At 41.5% G+C, this 14,758-nt stretch overlaps 1 protein-coding gene across 2 annotated transcripts in view; it reads right to left on the bottom strand.

The window, feature by feature from the left end:
- The window catches only part of GAREM1 (GRB2 associated regulator of MAPK1 subtype 1), a 197,526-nt gene that overhangs the window by 38,351 nt on the left and 144,417 nt on the right, over nt 1-14,758 (bottom strand). For both annotated transcript variants that reach the window (XM_032421438.1, XM_032421439.1), the window contains exon 3: nt 5,720-5,850. In XM_032421438.1, the coding sequence (XP_032277329.1) occupies nt 5,720-5,850 (131 nt within the window). The remainder of the gene's footprint in view (nt 1-5,719; nt 5,851-14,758) is intronic.

The raw sequence follows: 14,758 nt of genomic DNA, 5'->3' as shown, positions 1-14,758 counted from the left end.
TGGTGTGTGAACTTAGCTCCGAATCCAGAGCCTGAGCTACACTACACAGTCCAATATGCTCTTTAGATCACGGGAGCTTGTTTTAGGAAAGGTGCGTGTCTGAAAATTATTCATGCGGCGATTTTTCTTATTAAAAGGTAGAGGAATGAGTCTTTAGTTGGGGTACCCAACTGACATAGGACATCTGCTGACTCTGGAAGTAAACACGACGATAGAGATGGCTGATGAAAAATTAAAACAAACAATTAAGAAAGAAAATCCCCATTACAGTTAAAAACAAATACGTAGGGGCGCTTGGGTGGCTCAGTTGGTTGGGTGTCCCACTTTTGATTTCGGCTCAGGTCGTGATCTCAGGGTCGTGGGATCAAGCCCCATGTCGGGCTCCCGCTTGAGATTCTCTCTCTTTCTCCCTCTACCCTTCCCCTAACCCTGCTCCTGTGCTCTCTCTCTCAAAAAAATAAATAAATCTTTTAAAAAAATGCAGTAAAGCAGGTAAACAAAAACAGAACTCTCACCATGGGAACTAGATGGATAAAGGAGACAATGAAAGAGGCTATGACTGCTGTTTTGTTTTGTTTTGTTTTTTTTTGCTGTTTTGAAATATCGAATGCTTAGGAGGGATTGGAGGGATTGGAGCCAATGAACACAAATGATGAGCAAGAGGCTACCGGTCCACATATTCTTTCATTTCCTTGATCATCTCATCTTCTATTTTCTGTTCCTACCACCTTAGTTGCCCACTCAAATGGACATACTTAGATTTGTTTTTGTCTATTTTTTTTTAAGTTTATTTATTTAAGTAATCTCCACACACAACATGGGGCTCAAACTCACAACCCCGAGATCAAGAGTCGCGCGTTCCCCGAACTGAGCCAGCCAGGCGCCCTGGACATACTTAGATTTGAAAAAATAGCTACTCCTGCCATTTCCTGTATTATTCAGCTACTCCTGCCATTTCCTATATTATTCCGTAAAGTCCAATTTCAAGCATTTTATACTCTACCAATTTTGCACATCACTTTCTTAACCACTTCAGAAGTTCCTTAACCCCGTTAGGATCTCTAGTTTTCACTGGGGTTACACTTCTTGTATTCATACTTCTTTAATCAGTGAGGAGTCTATGGCTCATCACTACCTGTCACTCTAGGGCACACTTCATCCACACCTTTGCTAATTTCTGTTATACTCATCCAGTAGAGCCCCAACTCTGATTAAACCTAATACTCTGTTTATTCTGTATCTGCATCCAGGAAGCCAAAGAAAAAAAGTTGGTGCTGAGTAATCTCACTTGAAATGCATATACCTTGACAAAACCCTGGGACCATCCTACTGTACTTCCCTGGTAAACTTACTTTCTGGGTCTCTGAGCTGATTATTATTTTTTTTTTAATATTTATTTATTTGACAGAGAGAGACAGCGAGAGAGGGAACACAAGCTGGGGGGAACGCGAGAGGGAGAAGCAGGCTTCCCGCGGAGCAGGGAGCCCGATGCGGGGCTCGATCCCAGGACCCTGGGATCATGACCTGAGCCGAAGGCAGACGCTTAACGACTGAGCCACCCAGGCGCCCCTCTGAGCTGATTATTATTTTCTTCCTGTCAAGGCTAACAAGACTTCCATTCTGCTGAATTTAACGGTTGGTTCCCAGTCCTCCTCTAATTCATTCAGTAAGTAGCGCTTGACACTGTTGTCCATTCCTCTTTGAAACACTTTTTAAAGCCATTTGGCTTCTTCGAACATCTATCCACATGCTCCACCATCTTTCTATCTCATTGTTACTCCCTGCAATCTCTCTTGGACCCCAATGCTGGGGCGTTCCAGGGCTCATTCCTTGGTCTCTTCTCTTCTTTATCTAGTGTCTAGGTCAGAGTTTCTCAGCTTTGGCACTACTGACATTTTGGGCCAGATTATTCTTTGATGTGGGGCTCTCCTGTGCACTCTAGGATTTTTAGCAGCATCCTTGTCCTCTATCCACTAGAAGCCAGTAGCACTCACCCTTCCCCAAGCTGTAGCAATCAAAATTGTATCCTGACATTATCAAGTGTCCCTGGGAGGGAAAAAAAATCACCCTGATTGAGAACCACAGATGTAGGTGTGAACTCAACTAGCTCTACAGCTTCAAATGCCATCTAGGAGCTGATGAGCCCCAAACATATAAGCCCATTCTTTGCCCCAAGCTCCAAACTTGTACACCCAATTGTCTCCTTGATCTCTTTATTTGGAGGTAGTATTTGTACTTGTATATTTATTGTCTGCCACTTCAATTGATGATAACCTCCAGGGTTTGCATATTCACTATTTATTCCCATTGGCTAGACATACAGGAGGTGCTTTAAAATATATTTGCTGGTTAAAGAATTAAACATTTAACATATATTAATTCACTTAATGCAAGTTAATCAATGATGGGGCAATCAGGCAGATAATTTCAAAAACATCAAGGCATCTTCAAGACGTTTAACTTCAAGATAAAAGGAATAGCTTATTTTTAATTTTTTTAAAAGTAATCTCTTCACTCAACGTGTGGTTCGAACTCATGACCCCAGGATCAAGAGTCGCACACTCCACCAACTGAGCCAGCCAGGTGCCCCAGGAATGGCTTAATTTTAAATAAATTTGTGAACAGTACTAATCCTATCCATTAAATTTTAGATAAAATTCTGCTACAGTCTTGAAAGTAACAACCATTATAGAGTTCCCAATCTTTCAACACCTCTGTTCTACTCCACAGCGTTACTATGCTTCATTTCTATTTGTTATTATAAGTATATATGACTCTCTCTCTCTAATATATATGTATTTTTTTCTTTATTTCAATTAATAATTGTGCCTTTTGACTCCCAAGATGTCTGTTAGCTGCCAATTCTTAACTGCAAGTCATTTCTTCTGTTGTTTATCCTCTTGGTCTAATTTATGCTATATTTGAAATGGAGTAGAGGGTGAAATTTTGCAAGGAGGTCTGAATTCTGTTATCACTTAAAAAATTGCTTTCTGGATAATATCTATATTTATATAATATTTAACACTATCTATTTAATATTATTTATAATAACTGTATTTGTGAGAATGTGGTACTGTTGTGTTTTTTTAAGTAAGCCCTATGACCAACATGGGCCTTGAACTGTCGCATGCTCTACCAACTGAGCCAGCCAGGCGCCCCTGTTGTACTATTTTTTATTTTTTTTCTTCCTCTCCAGGCAAAGTAGTAACCAAGCATAGCACTTAGCTCTCCCATTAAGCACTGCACACATGCACATTATGATCAATTCTTACAGACCATGACTTCCAACATTGTGTTTTGGGGGTGGAGGGTGGTCCAGGTAGTACCCAGACATCTTTTCCATAAACCTCCTTGGTTTATTTATTTACTTGGGTATTTATTCACTAGGCACACAGACACTTGTGTTTTTCTTTGTGCAAATTTCCTGAGCTTCCTTGATCAATTCTTCTTTGAATATAATTGAACGATGTCTTAATGATTAATGCCGGATGGATGTGATAGCATCTTAAAACTTTGTAAGTAATAGACGAGAGGTATTAAATATTTATGTATGCATAGCACAGGAACTCAACCCAAGTCCAGTCAGCTCTATGGATGCTGTAAACTTATAGTCCATACACTTACCTATTTGTCTGTGCCTTTGAAATTTTTTTTGGCTTTTTTAGAAAAATTGTGCTAATATATACATAACATAAAATTTATCATCTTAACCATTCTTAAGTGTACAGGTCAGCAGTGTTAAATACATTCACATTCCTGTGCTGAATTTTTAAATGGCATCTCTATTATGTATGTTTGAGTAAACTAAGTCAATCCTGGTATTCTGTAAAAAAAACAAAAACAAAACCATCAAACTGTATTGATTTCAGTATTATTCTTTCAATCATTGCTGATTTCATACAAATTCACACACACACAAAACAGGTGTTAGAGGCATTTAAAAAAATCTTTTACAAGTACTACATGCCACAAAAGACTGTTAAATTTTAATACTTGACAAAATCTTAAAAAAATCATAAATTTTTATGCTTGATTTCTCATGATTTATCAGCAAATACAAGGTTTTTAGAAAACAGCTTAAAAAGTATGAGCTTTCTTTGTAGACAATTTTTTTTTTTTCCATTTAGGAAATTTTAAATAGAAGCTCTAAGGAAAGATTTAAATCCTATCAAGACAAGAATCAAATAGGATTTGATGAACTTCTGACCAAAGAATCTTGGTATGTTTAAAAATGAACATGTTTAATATCTAAAACTAATGATGTAATGTATGGGGATTAACATAACAATAAAAAATTAAAAAAAAAATGAACATGTTTTCACAAATCTTCAAGGTAAGTTCAAGTTGTCTTGAGGACTCATAGACTAAGTTACTGAAGGGCTTAAAAGTTATAAATATTTTTGAATACCAGCATAATTTAGCTAGTAAAGAATTTAACAGGACACAAAATTTACCCATTTTACTAATAAAACCAAAGAAAGCTGTATTTAGGTTTTTCTAATTTTTAATTTTTTGACAGAGAGAGCGAGAGAGCACAAGCAGGGGCAACGTAGAGGGAGAGGGAGAAGCAGGCTTCCCGCCGAGCAGGGAGCCCGATGCGGGGCTCGATCCCAGGACCCTGGGACCATGACCTGAGCCGAAGGCAGACGCTTAACCATCTGAGCCTCCCACGCGCCCCGATAGCAGCTGTATTTTAGAACTGGAAGGATGACTTGGCTTAGCCGATCAAATGGGCAGGACCACTGCTCCAGTAAAGAGGCTGTCTTGGGCATTTTCCCCCTTTCCTGAGGAGTGTGGGTGGAGTGACTCATCCACAAAGACACTGTTACATTCTTGGACTAAGATACCCCACAGTCTGTTTTTCATATAGAGTGAATTGCTAACAAACAGGCATCTTGCCCCCCAAATATTGAAATGTTTAGAGAATGTGACTTAGTTGGACTTCCTGCTGAAATGAGGTTAATGCTTTCAATGTGAACACTTTCGAGAATGTCGTAGCATAACTGTGGGTGTTGCTGAAGAAAACACAGTGGATTCACAGGCAAAGAGGTTGCGCCTCAGTGACATTGCTTCCCTGATTAACAGCAGATCTAGTCAAAGGAGCTCGCTCACTATGTAGCCGGGGACAGAACTGTCCCTGTAAGAACGCAAAAGGAACACAGAACACAGCACAGTAAACACTATTCAGCTTTTCTCTGATGAACCAAGATCGATAAATACCTACTGGGCAACATTCTACACATCAATTTTCCCTGTGTGTACCGACAGAGATAGTCTGCAGAGAATGGAATGGATATAAGCCGGTGTCAGGGCGTACTCTGAAAGTTTCTCTCTTTTTCTTTAAGTATGCGGTATTAGTTGTGTCATAAGCCTTTTGCTTTTGCTCCCACAAGCGGAGCATCCAGCCCCACAGAGGAGCTGGCCAAACAACTGTTACATATTAGAGAATAAAGTCCAAATTAAAAAAAAAAACAAAACCCTTTTGATCTGCCTTGACAGTTGTTCTAACAAGAGATAGTGTTAACATCGTAACCTGTTGGAGAGTCAGATCAGCTACAGCTGATACGGTTCTTAAAAAGACCAGTTTTGGCCACTGACACGAACCCACTAGGAGGACGGAACTCTCCTACGAGGCACAGAGGGGAACGTACTGTGTACACAATGACCTGAAAGTTAAATTATTTCAGTGAGGATAAATATTTGGTTCTTCTAGAGCTACCTTCACGTTGAATGTTATTTCCTCCATGACGTACACGCGCTCAGGAAATGCTTTGGCCACCTCCTCCACACTGTTGAAATATTGCACTGGCTCCTTTATATCTCGGTCTTGTTCCAGCAGCTTGAATTGCCCTAAAATACACGATAAACGGAAGAGATGTGAGACGTTTATGCTGGCCGGCTGTCACCGTGGCGACAGCATCCCCCTTTCCTTACGCCCACTCTTCTTTGTCAAAGGCTTCTGATCATTATCATTGGGGGAAAAAGTTACCACGGCAGAAGGTTTCCTTCAACTAGAATACATGTCGAAAAATCAGCTCACAGATGAAAACAAACACACGTTATTTTTTCTTTTTCATTTTTTGTTCACATCGAGAGTTTGTTACCCGATGACCAAAATCAAACCGAATGGACGCTTATCCGTAATTTGGTCTCAAAGTGAAAATTTACTCTGTTACAAATGATTGCTCATTTTGTGTTTCACAGGAATAACCTTGTCACTGAGTTGTAATTAACACCCACACACGTGATATTCTAAAACGAACGCCGAGCGACCCGGGGGAGCTAATTTTTTAAAAAATTAGTGTTTAAAAGTCTTACAGGTAGGGCAAAATAATACAGTGGACCTTGGGCTCTCATAGAATTGATATCTTTGGTTTCAACAGTATGTGGGCGATGCCGAGGGCTCCTGAGCCGCGGTAATTTGTGGTGTTGCTGCCGCACAAGTGTGAGGCATGAGCAGAGCGGCACTGGGCCAGGGGGTGAGCCTCCATCCAACCAGTGAGCCTGGCGACAAGCCAGGTGGCATCTGGACCCACATGTGGCTTCCTTCTTTCCTTTTTATTGCTCTGTATGAAGTTCATGAGAAGAATATACCATCATGGTACCCACAATTTGGGGGATTTGCAAAGAACTTTGAACGTATTCCTAAAAATTTCAAGGATCTATTGCTGTTTATATACTTTCAATATTGATGACACTTGTGCTCCATTCTGGTGTTGTTGTTTTCAGTTTAGGATAAAAGACCATATGTACTCAAGGCAAAGACATAGTGTTTCTTGGTAGTCATTTTTCTGAATGCTGTTTACAATCTAACACTTGAGAAACTTGAAAAGGAATTAAAAGCTATAATGAGGCAGATCTCTCAGCATGTGTCTGTGGGGCATCAGGAGGAAATAGGGGAACTTTCATTCATATTCTCAGGACTTTTTTTTAGCATCTATTAGGTGGAGGCGTTATCCTAGATGCTGGGGAGAAGTCAATAAATAGGCCAGATAAAAATCTCTATCCTCCTGAATCTTACATTGTAGCAGGAGACAATGATAAATACAGTAAATGACTAGGGTATATAATAGGTCAGGGGGTGAGAAATATTGTTAATACGGCCGGGCAAGGGGGACAGAGAGTGCAGGGAGATGTGTTCTCAGAATTCTAATCATAGGCAATAGTCTAGGCAAAGAGCTGTAGGTGGATGGGTAGCTGCCCACTTGGCATGCTACCAGTGTTGGCTGGAGCGGGGTAAGTAAAAGGTAAGAGGGAAGAGAAATAAAGTCTGAGAAATAACAGGTGGTCAGACTACATACAGCTTTGAAGACTTGTAGCTCTTTATCTGAGAGCCACTGGGGGGTATGCGTGAAGAAGTGATCTAACCAATGTTATAGAAGGACCACTCTGGTTGTTGTTTTGAGAACACACTGTGAAGGTGCAAGGTGTAGGGGCAGAGAGCAGTGAGGAGGCTCCTGCAGTCAGCCAGGTGTGAGATGGCAGGGGTTTGGAAAAGGTGAGAAAGTGTTACGAATTCAGCCTGAGCAGCTGAAGGAAGCAGGTTTGGAGGGGTGCGGGTTGGATCAGTTCAGTCTGAGACGTCTACTAGGCATGCAATAAAGATATCCCAAAAGCTCTTAGATGAACATATACGTGTGGAGCTCAGGGAGAAGTTGGGCTGAGATAATAAATCTAGGAGTCATCAGCACACAGATGATCTTTAAAGCCACGGCACTTACTGATGAGGAGCGTGGGCTTCAGTGTAGACAGAGAAGAGGTCTAAGGTTTGAGTCCCAGGAGACTTAGAAGGACTGGCTGGAGGGGGGGTGGTAGTGAGAGGCAAATCCAGAAGGGGTGCATTCTAGAAGCCAGTGATTCGAGCACTTCAAGGAGCTCTGAAATGAGAGCTGACAACTGTCGGGTTTAGCAACTTGTATTTAAGTGGGGACTTCGACAGGAGCAGTGGAACAGTTGGGGTCAAGCCTGACTGAGCTGGATTTAGGAGAGACTGAGAAGGGAGGAGTGGGAATAAGAGGAATGGACAGCAGGTGACATTTGGGGAGTTTGGCTATGAAGGGGAGAAGAGACACGGCGTGGTAGCTGAGGGAGCACATGGAATAGGATCAAGGGAGTGTTTCTGGTTTCCTTAATATGGTGGATGCTGATGGGAATGACCAACGGAGGGACAAGCCTAGGAGGATGGAATTATTGGAGCATGTCCCTGGGTAGGCAGAGGTGACAGGGGAGCGGAGGGGCTGGTCCTCAGCAGGAGCTCCCGTGTGACAGCTCAGTGGGAGCCCGTGGGAGCTCCCTCTTATTGCTTCAATATTTCCAGCAAAAGTTGGAAGAAAGGCATCCACTGAGAGTACGATTGAGAAATGAGCTGTGGGAGGGCTAAGGAAAGAGGAGAAGACCGTAAAAAGTCCACTGAGAGTGAATGACACATCATGACTCCTGGATAGCCCTAAGTTCCCACTTGAGTTTCACGGTCATGAATTAAAAGTGAAACCGAACAGTACAGTTCTGCATTTTTCTCCAGCCAAAGTGCGATGCATAGGGGCTGGCACAAAGTGGGCAGAGATCTGGATTCAGCCAGGATTGTAAAACTGCCAAGTGAGGATGAGACTTGAAGGAGGGCAGAGGAGCCAGGATGTATGCAAGGGAGCGAATATAATGTCTGTCCGGGGAGCCTGAGCTGGACCCAACAGCTTGGGAGGGAGGAATGAGGGTGAAAAGTAGTGGAATCAATGGATAGTGGGTCCTGATGGAGTCGAATTTCTGAAGCGAGGGAGCTCAAGAGCCAAGCAGAGGAGTGGTCAGTGAGGAAGGCATGCACTTTGAGATAATGGAAGCATGCAGTGGTTGGTGATGACGCAGTCTAGGGGGCAACCGTGGGAGGTAAAGGTTGAGGTGACGAGAAGCTAGAGAATCTAAGAGGCCAGGGGGTATTAGAAGGATCGCATATCTATGCATTGAAATCCCCAAGAATGAAGAGAGAAGGAATGCTGGAAAGAAAGGCAGTGAGCCAGGAGTGAAAATTATGGAGAAATGGGGGAGGGATCCTAGATCAGGAGCAACGATGGGGTAGCGGGCGAGAGTCTGAGGACACGAGATTAAAGCTGAGAGTTTCTAGGGAGGGGAGAAGTGGAGTGGTCAAGGGAGCATTGAAGAACCCAACTCTTCAACTTTGGGGCAACAAATGGAGCGGCCATCTGAGAGGGCTTTAGGGAAGTGGTGTTTTCAGGGCATACCCAGGTTAGGGTTTAACAAGGTAAAAGTAATTTCAGAGAAGAGTTTAAGGACATAGGGATTTTGTTGGTGATGGGCCCTGAAGGGAGTGTTTTCAGGAGTTAAGGGGAGGGCGATGAGGACAACGTAGAGAATGCAGCCAGATACGATGTAACAGGTCATATACGTTTAGAGATATGGAGGGGTATGAATAAAACATTCGCAAATATAATCAAAATACGTTAGATTATACTCTTCTCACAAAAAAACAACAGAATTTTTAAAAATTTTAAGAAATTATAGCAGTATCAGTACTGCTTAAACAGATTCTGCCACAATAATAAATCAAGCTTTCATTGTCTTTATTCTACTTAGTCCTTGTACAAATTCTTAATAATTATGGAGTATCTCCAGTTTCATCTCCATTCCTCCCTATATTTTCCGACGTTCCCCCCACATGACTACACTTAGAAAGTTTGCATCACATTTCATAATTGGATTTAACTATTTTTCTGTTCTTACACAATGAATCTGAGTTAGGCTAGTAAGTGCAAACTCTGCCACTGACACGTGACTAATCCATCTGAGCTTTGTTTCCTCACCCGTCAAGTGGGGACACTTCAAAGGGCTGCAGCAAGGCTTGGATGAGAGGATTTTCAGTACTTAATACAACTAACCATTTAGCAACCCTCAGCTCCCTTTCCTGTTCTCAAGATGCACAGAGATTTTTCTCTTCTCTTTTTTGGCTTGCTTTTGTGGGATAAATTTTCTAGTGCAGGATTACTAAAGCAAAGGGCATCACACAATTCTTTTTGTCTAACATGCCTGGCTATCCTGCTTTCCAAAATACCTAGACTAATTTATATTTCCACCAGTAGCCAATTTATATTTCTTCCATGTGCATCTTAGTTGGACCACAATCTTGCCAGCAGTGAATGTTTTTTTTTTCTTAAAGATTTATTTATTTTTTTGAGAGAGAGAGAGAGAGAGCGCGCACACGCACACACGAGTGAGTGCAGGGAGGGGCAGAGGGAGAGGGAGAGAGAAACTTTAGCAGTCTCCTCTCTGAGCTTGGAGCCCGAAGTGGGGCTTGATCTCATGACCCTGAGGTCATGACCTGAGCCGAAAGCAAGAGTCAGACACTTAACCAACTGCGCCACCCAGATGCCCCTGCAGTAAGTATTCTTTAAGTTAGATAATTCACTGGGTACTAAAAAAGCATCTCTTGCCTGTAATCTGCATTTCTTTGAAGATCGGCAAAGTTAAACAGTTGGATTTTTCTTGTGCAAATGGCTGTATATATATATATAAAATAAACATATCTGATGTCTAAATTTCTTTTAACTTCTAGAGACATACGTCTAAGAGTCTATTGGATATTTATACTTGTGAGTCTCATTAGCACCAAATTCAACATGTCTCAACCTCACATGCAATAGGTACTTAATAAATGTTCACTGAACAAAAGACAGAAAATGACTTTGGTCCGTCCCAGGACTAGCAAACAATGAAGCAACACATTAGTAACTGCAGGTTTTCAAAATTATAAATAAAAGGTGAACTGCAGGACTATACACAAGGTTTGCCTGTTTCTGAACATTAGCTGAATGTTTTCATTCATCAGAGAAAGAAAGCAATGGTATGTTATTGGTCTACTTAAAAATCATTATCTGAATCATGCACAGAACCTCAAATAATACTTTTTAGGGACCAATAAAACAGATTAGATTAGATAAGCAGTTGAAGTTATCTTCCAGGATGAAACAGACAATGTTTGAGCGTTGGAATTTGATACACAGGAACACAAAAGTAGTTTTCAGTAAGAATTCAAGTTTAGAGGTCCACGTGGTTAGAATGTCCAGAACCATCTGACAGAGACACCAATTTTTGCCCAACATTTCCAATTTCTGTAATAATCTGTTACAAGAATAAGAAAAGAAATGGTCGATCTGGAACCCGAACATAATTCAAACAATCATTAAACCAGGTATAGTTTATGAAAACCTACCAATGATATCATCTTCCTGTAAGTATGAAATACTTTGTTTTAAATTTTGTGATCAGTATTTTAGAAAAATTTTCCGAATAGGACAGGGGATCTGCATGTATGCCAAATAGTCATTAAGTGGTCTGCAGATGTTCAATCTCTGAGCTAAGAGATTACCCGAAAGCACATACACCTTTGCTAAATTCTATTCCGTCCCTTCAGAAACGCATTCATAGGACAACTGTGTGCTACTGCACCCTCACTTGTCTTAGAATTAGTGCTGCCTAACCGAAATACAGCATGAACCACATATGCGATCACGTATTTTCTAGTAGCCACGTAAAAAAAGTAAATAAGAGGTGAAATTAATTTTAATCATGTTTTACTTAAACCAATACATCTAAAATAAGAGAATCGTTGATGAGATATTTTTTTTTTTTTAAAGGTTTTATTTATTTATCTGAGAGAGAGAATGGGAGACAGAGAGCATGAGAGGGGGAGGGTCAGAGGGAGAAGCAGACTCCCCGCTGAGCAGGGAGCCCGATGTGGGACTCGATCCCGGGTCTCCAGAATCATGACCTGAGCCGAAGGCAGTCGCTCAACCAACTGAGCCACCCAGGCGCCCCTCGTTGATGAGATATTTTACCTTCTTTTTTTGCATTAAGTCTTTATTGTTATTATTTCTTGCATTAAGTCCTGAAAATCCTGTGTATGTGTTCCCCTGCGGCACTCCTCCGTTCACACCAGCCTGGCTGCAAGCACTCAGCAGCCGCATGCGGCTAGGAGTTGCTGTGGTAGATAGTGCGGGTCCAGAACATCTCTGCATTCCCTTCAAACTGTGATCACAGATACTGTTCAAGTCCTTTCTCGGGTGACAGAGTCCTCTCAGGGGAAAAAAACGCATCTCCTGACAAAATAGGATGCTTCCTCTCATGAAATAAGAGCTTTAGAACTCTCATCCTTTGTTTTCCTTGCCCTGTTTGTCGTGACTGCTGATAATCTAGTTCATAAAATAGAGCCTGGGATTCCTGATACAACTCTGTCTGTCCCTTTAACGCCATTTTTCTACTCTCCCAATTTGGGGGCTTGACCTTTAAGCAATTCTTTAGTTCTTTTTCTCTTGTGTTTGTGATCTTATACTAGCAGCAGCCTCAGATTTATTTTGGCTAATGGACCAAATGAATAATCATCTTTGGTATGGTTGTTGCGTCAATATTCAGCTGAATAATTTTTTTTTTTTAAGATTTTATTTATTTATCTGAGAGAGAGAGAGAGCAGGGAGAGGGACAGAGGGAGAACATCTCAAGCAGACTCCCGCTGAGCGCAGAGCCCCACTTGGGGCTCAACCTCACTACCCTGAGCCGAAACCAAGAGTTGGATGCTCAACGGACTGAGCCACCCAAGGCATCCCTCAGCTGAATAAATTCTAAACTTCTAGTCTCACCGGTGTTTGCCACCTATGTTGAACAGAAAGACCTGAAATCACATACACATGGGAGTACTTACAAGAAACTATTCTGAGACTGATTAACATACACAGATGAAAGAAAAAGAATAAAAATAAAGTAACAGCTAAATATGACCAAATGTTTTAACATTTGAACATACTGTACCTCAGAAAAATAGATTCCTTTCATTCATTGTTTTAACTGTTCATTGGACATCCAACAGTCAGTTAACGTCCCTTTCCTCTTTTCCATATAATTCCTTCAGACTGTCCTGGAAGATTTTAGTTTATATGTTTCTTTGTGTACATATATTATTATTTTAAACATTGTCCTAGTCCTATGTTTGACGATCTAAAACCAAATTATTATTTTACGTTTCTTACATCCTACAAATGCCTTCAAAATCTAAATATACCAAAGATCTTTTTTTTTTTCAAGATTTTATTTTTAAGTTATCTCTACCCCCAATGTGAGGCTCGAACTTACAATCCCAAGATCGAGTCACATGTTCCACCAACTGAGCCTGCCAGGCACCCCCTAAATATACCAACTATCATAATGTAATGTTCTAAACAATGGGTCACAGTATATATGTGACTTCCTACAGTGGGGTTGGCAAACTTGTTCTGTAAATATTTTAGGTTTCAAAATGCGCTAAATGGTCTCAGTTGCAACTAGTCCCCTTTGGCGATGTCTCCTGAAAGCAGCCAGAGACAATACGGAAACAAAACTGGAGCAGCTGTGTCCCAACCAAACTTTATGTGCAAAAACAGGCAGCAGTCAGATTTGGACCTTGGGCCGCACACTTCGCTGACCTCCGTCCCACTGGAAGGAGTGGAAAGTATGGATCAGGGGAGTGGCAAGAGGACGGGACATCAGACTGACAATGACCAGTCCCTTCTATCACAATACTCTTAAATAGTTACACTGAGGTCTCTTGTAAGGTGCCTTGTAAGGTACACATCCTAAGCTGGCCCATGTTTATCTTAGGATGGTCTACAATGAAAAAGTGTAAGCTGCAGAAGTGGGTATTGGAATAGTCCAAATGACCAGCAAACATGAGTGGCTACATTCTCTCACTGTCTTTTATAAGACCAATTTTCTACGAATTTTTACTTAGCTTCTGTTCTTTTACAAAAGAATGACGCTCGCAGATGAGTCAACTTTAAGTACTCTGGGAAAGATGCTGAGCTCTTGCGTTACTATACTCCCCGTGACTGTTGTGGCCCATCGGAGTCCAAGCCTGGAGTCCATCTAAAGAGTGAAGAGCCAGTTCCCTGCCAAAATGTGAAATTGATTTACATAGCACATATTCCCACAACCCCCACATGAAGGAACTAATTTTTTAACAGACGTTTCATGAATAACAGTCTTTGTGCCACCAAATAAAAACATTTGGAGATCATCAAAACATCTGTTCTGAGATGTTACTGTCAAACTCGGGTCTTGGAGAGGAAGGAAACTGCATTGTTTTTCAACAGCTTTGATGATTTCAGAAAACGTCTCCATTTTGAGAACCGTTCTGTCTGCAGAACCCAGAAACTTGCAGGAAGTAACTCAACATCAATGACATGCCCATCAATTACAGCTTACCTAAATTTACGATAATATTTATTTATTTATTTTTAAATATTTTATTTATTTATTTGACAGAGACACAGCGAGAGAGGGAACACAAGCAGGGGGTGTGGGAGAGGGAGAAGCAGGCTCCCCGCTGAGCAGGAGCCCGACGTGGGGCTCGATCCCAGGACCCCGGGATCATGACCTGAGACGAAGGCAGACGCCCAACTGACTGAGCCACCCAGGAGCCCCTACGATAACATTTAAAAAGCAAAGATTGGTACTAACTGCACCGCTTTCACGATGCGTTTCTAAAACTATATTGCATAATTAGTAGGTTGACAAGAAATAGCTGTCATCCAGAAAATATCCATTTCTTTTTTTTTTAAAGATTTTATTTTTATTTATTTGACAGAGAGAGACATAGCGAGAGAGGGAACACAAGCAGGGGGGAGTGGGAGAGGGAAAAGCAGGCTTCCCACGGAGCAGGGAGCCCGACGCGGGGCTCGATCCCAGGACCCTGGGATCATGACCTGAGCCGAAGGCAGACGTT

The sequence above is a fragment of the Phoca vitulina genome, unplaced genomic scaffold (genome assembly GCF_004348235.1).
Source record: "Phoca vitulina isolate PV1807 unplaced genomic scaffold, GSC_HSeal_1.0 scaffold24, whole genome shotgun sequence".
NCBI classification, from domain to species: Eukaryota; Metazoa; Chordata; class Mammalia; order Carnivora; family Phocidae; genus Phoca; species Phoca vitulina.
The sequence above is the reverse complement of the archived record's forward strand: the minus strand, read 5'-3'. Positions and strand labels throughout refer to the sequence as shown.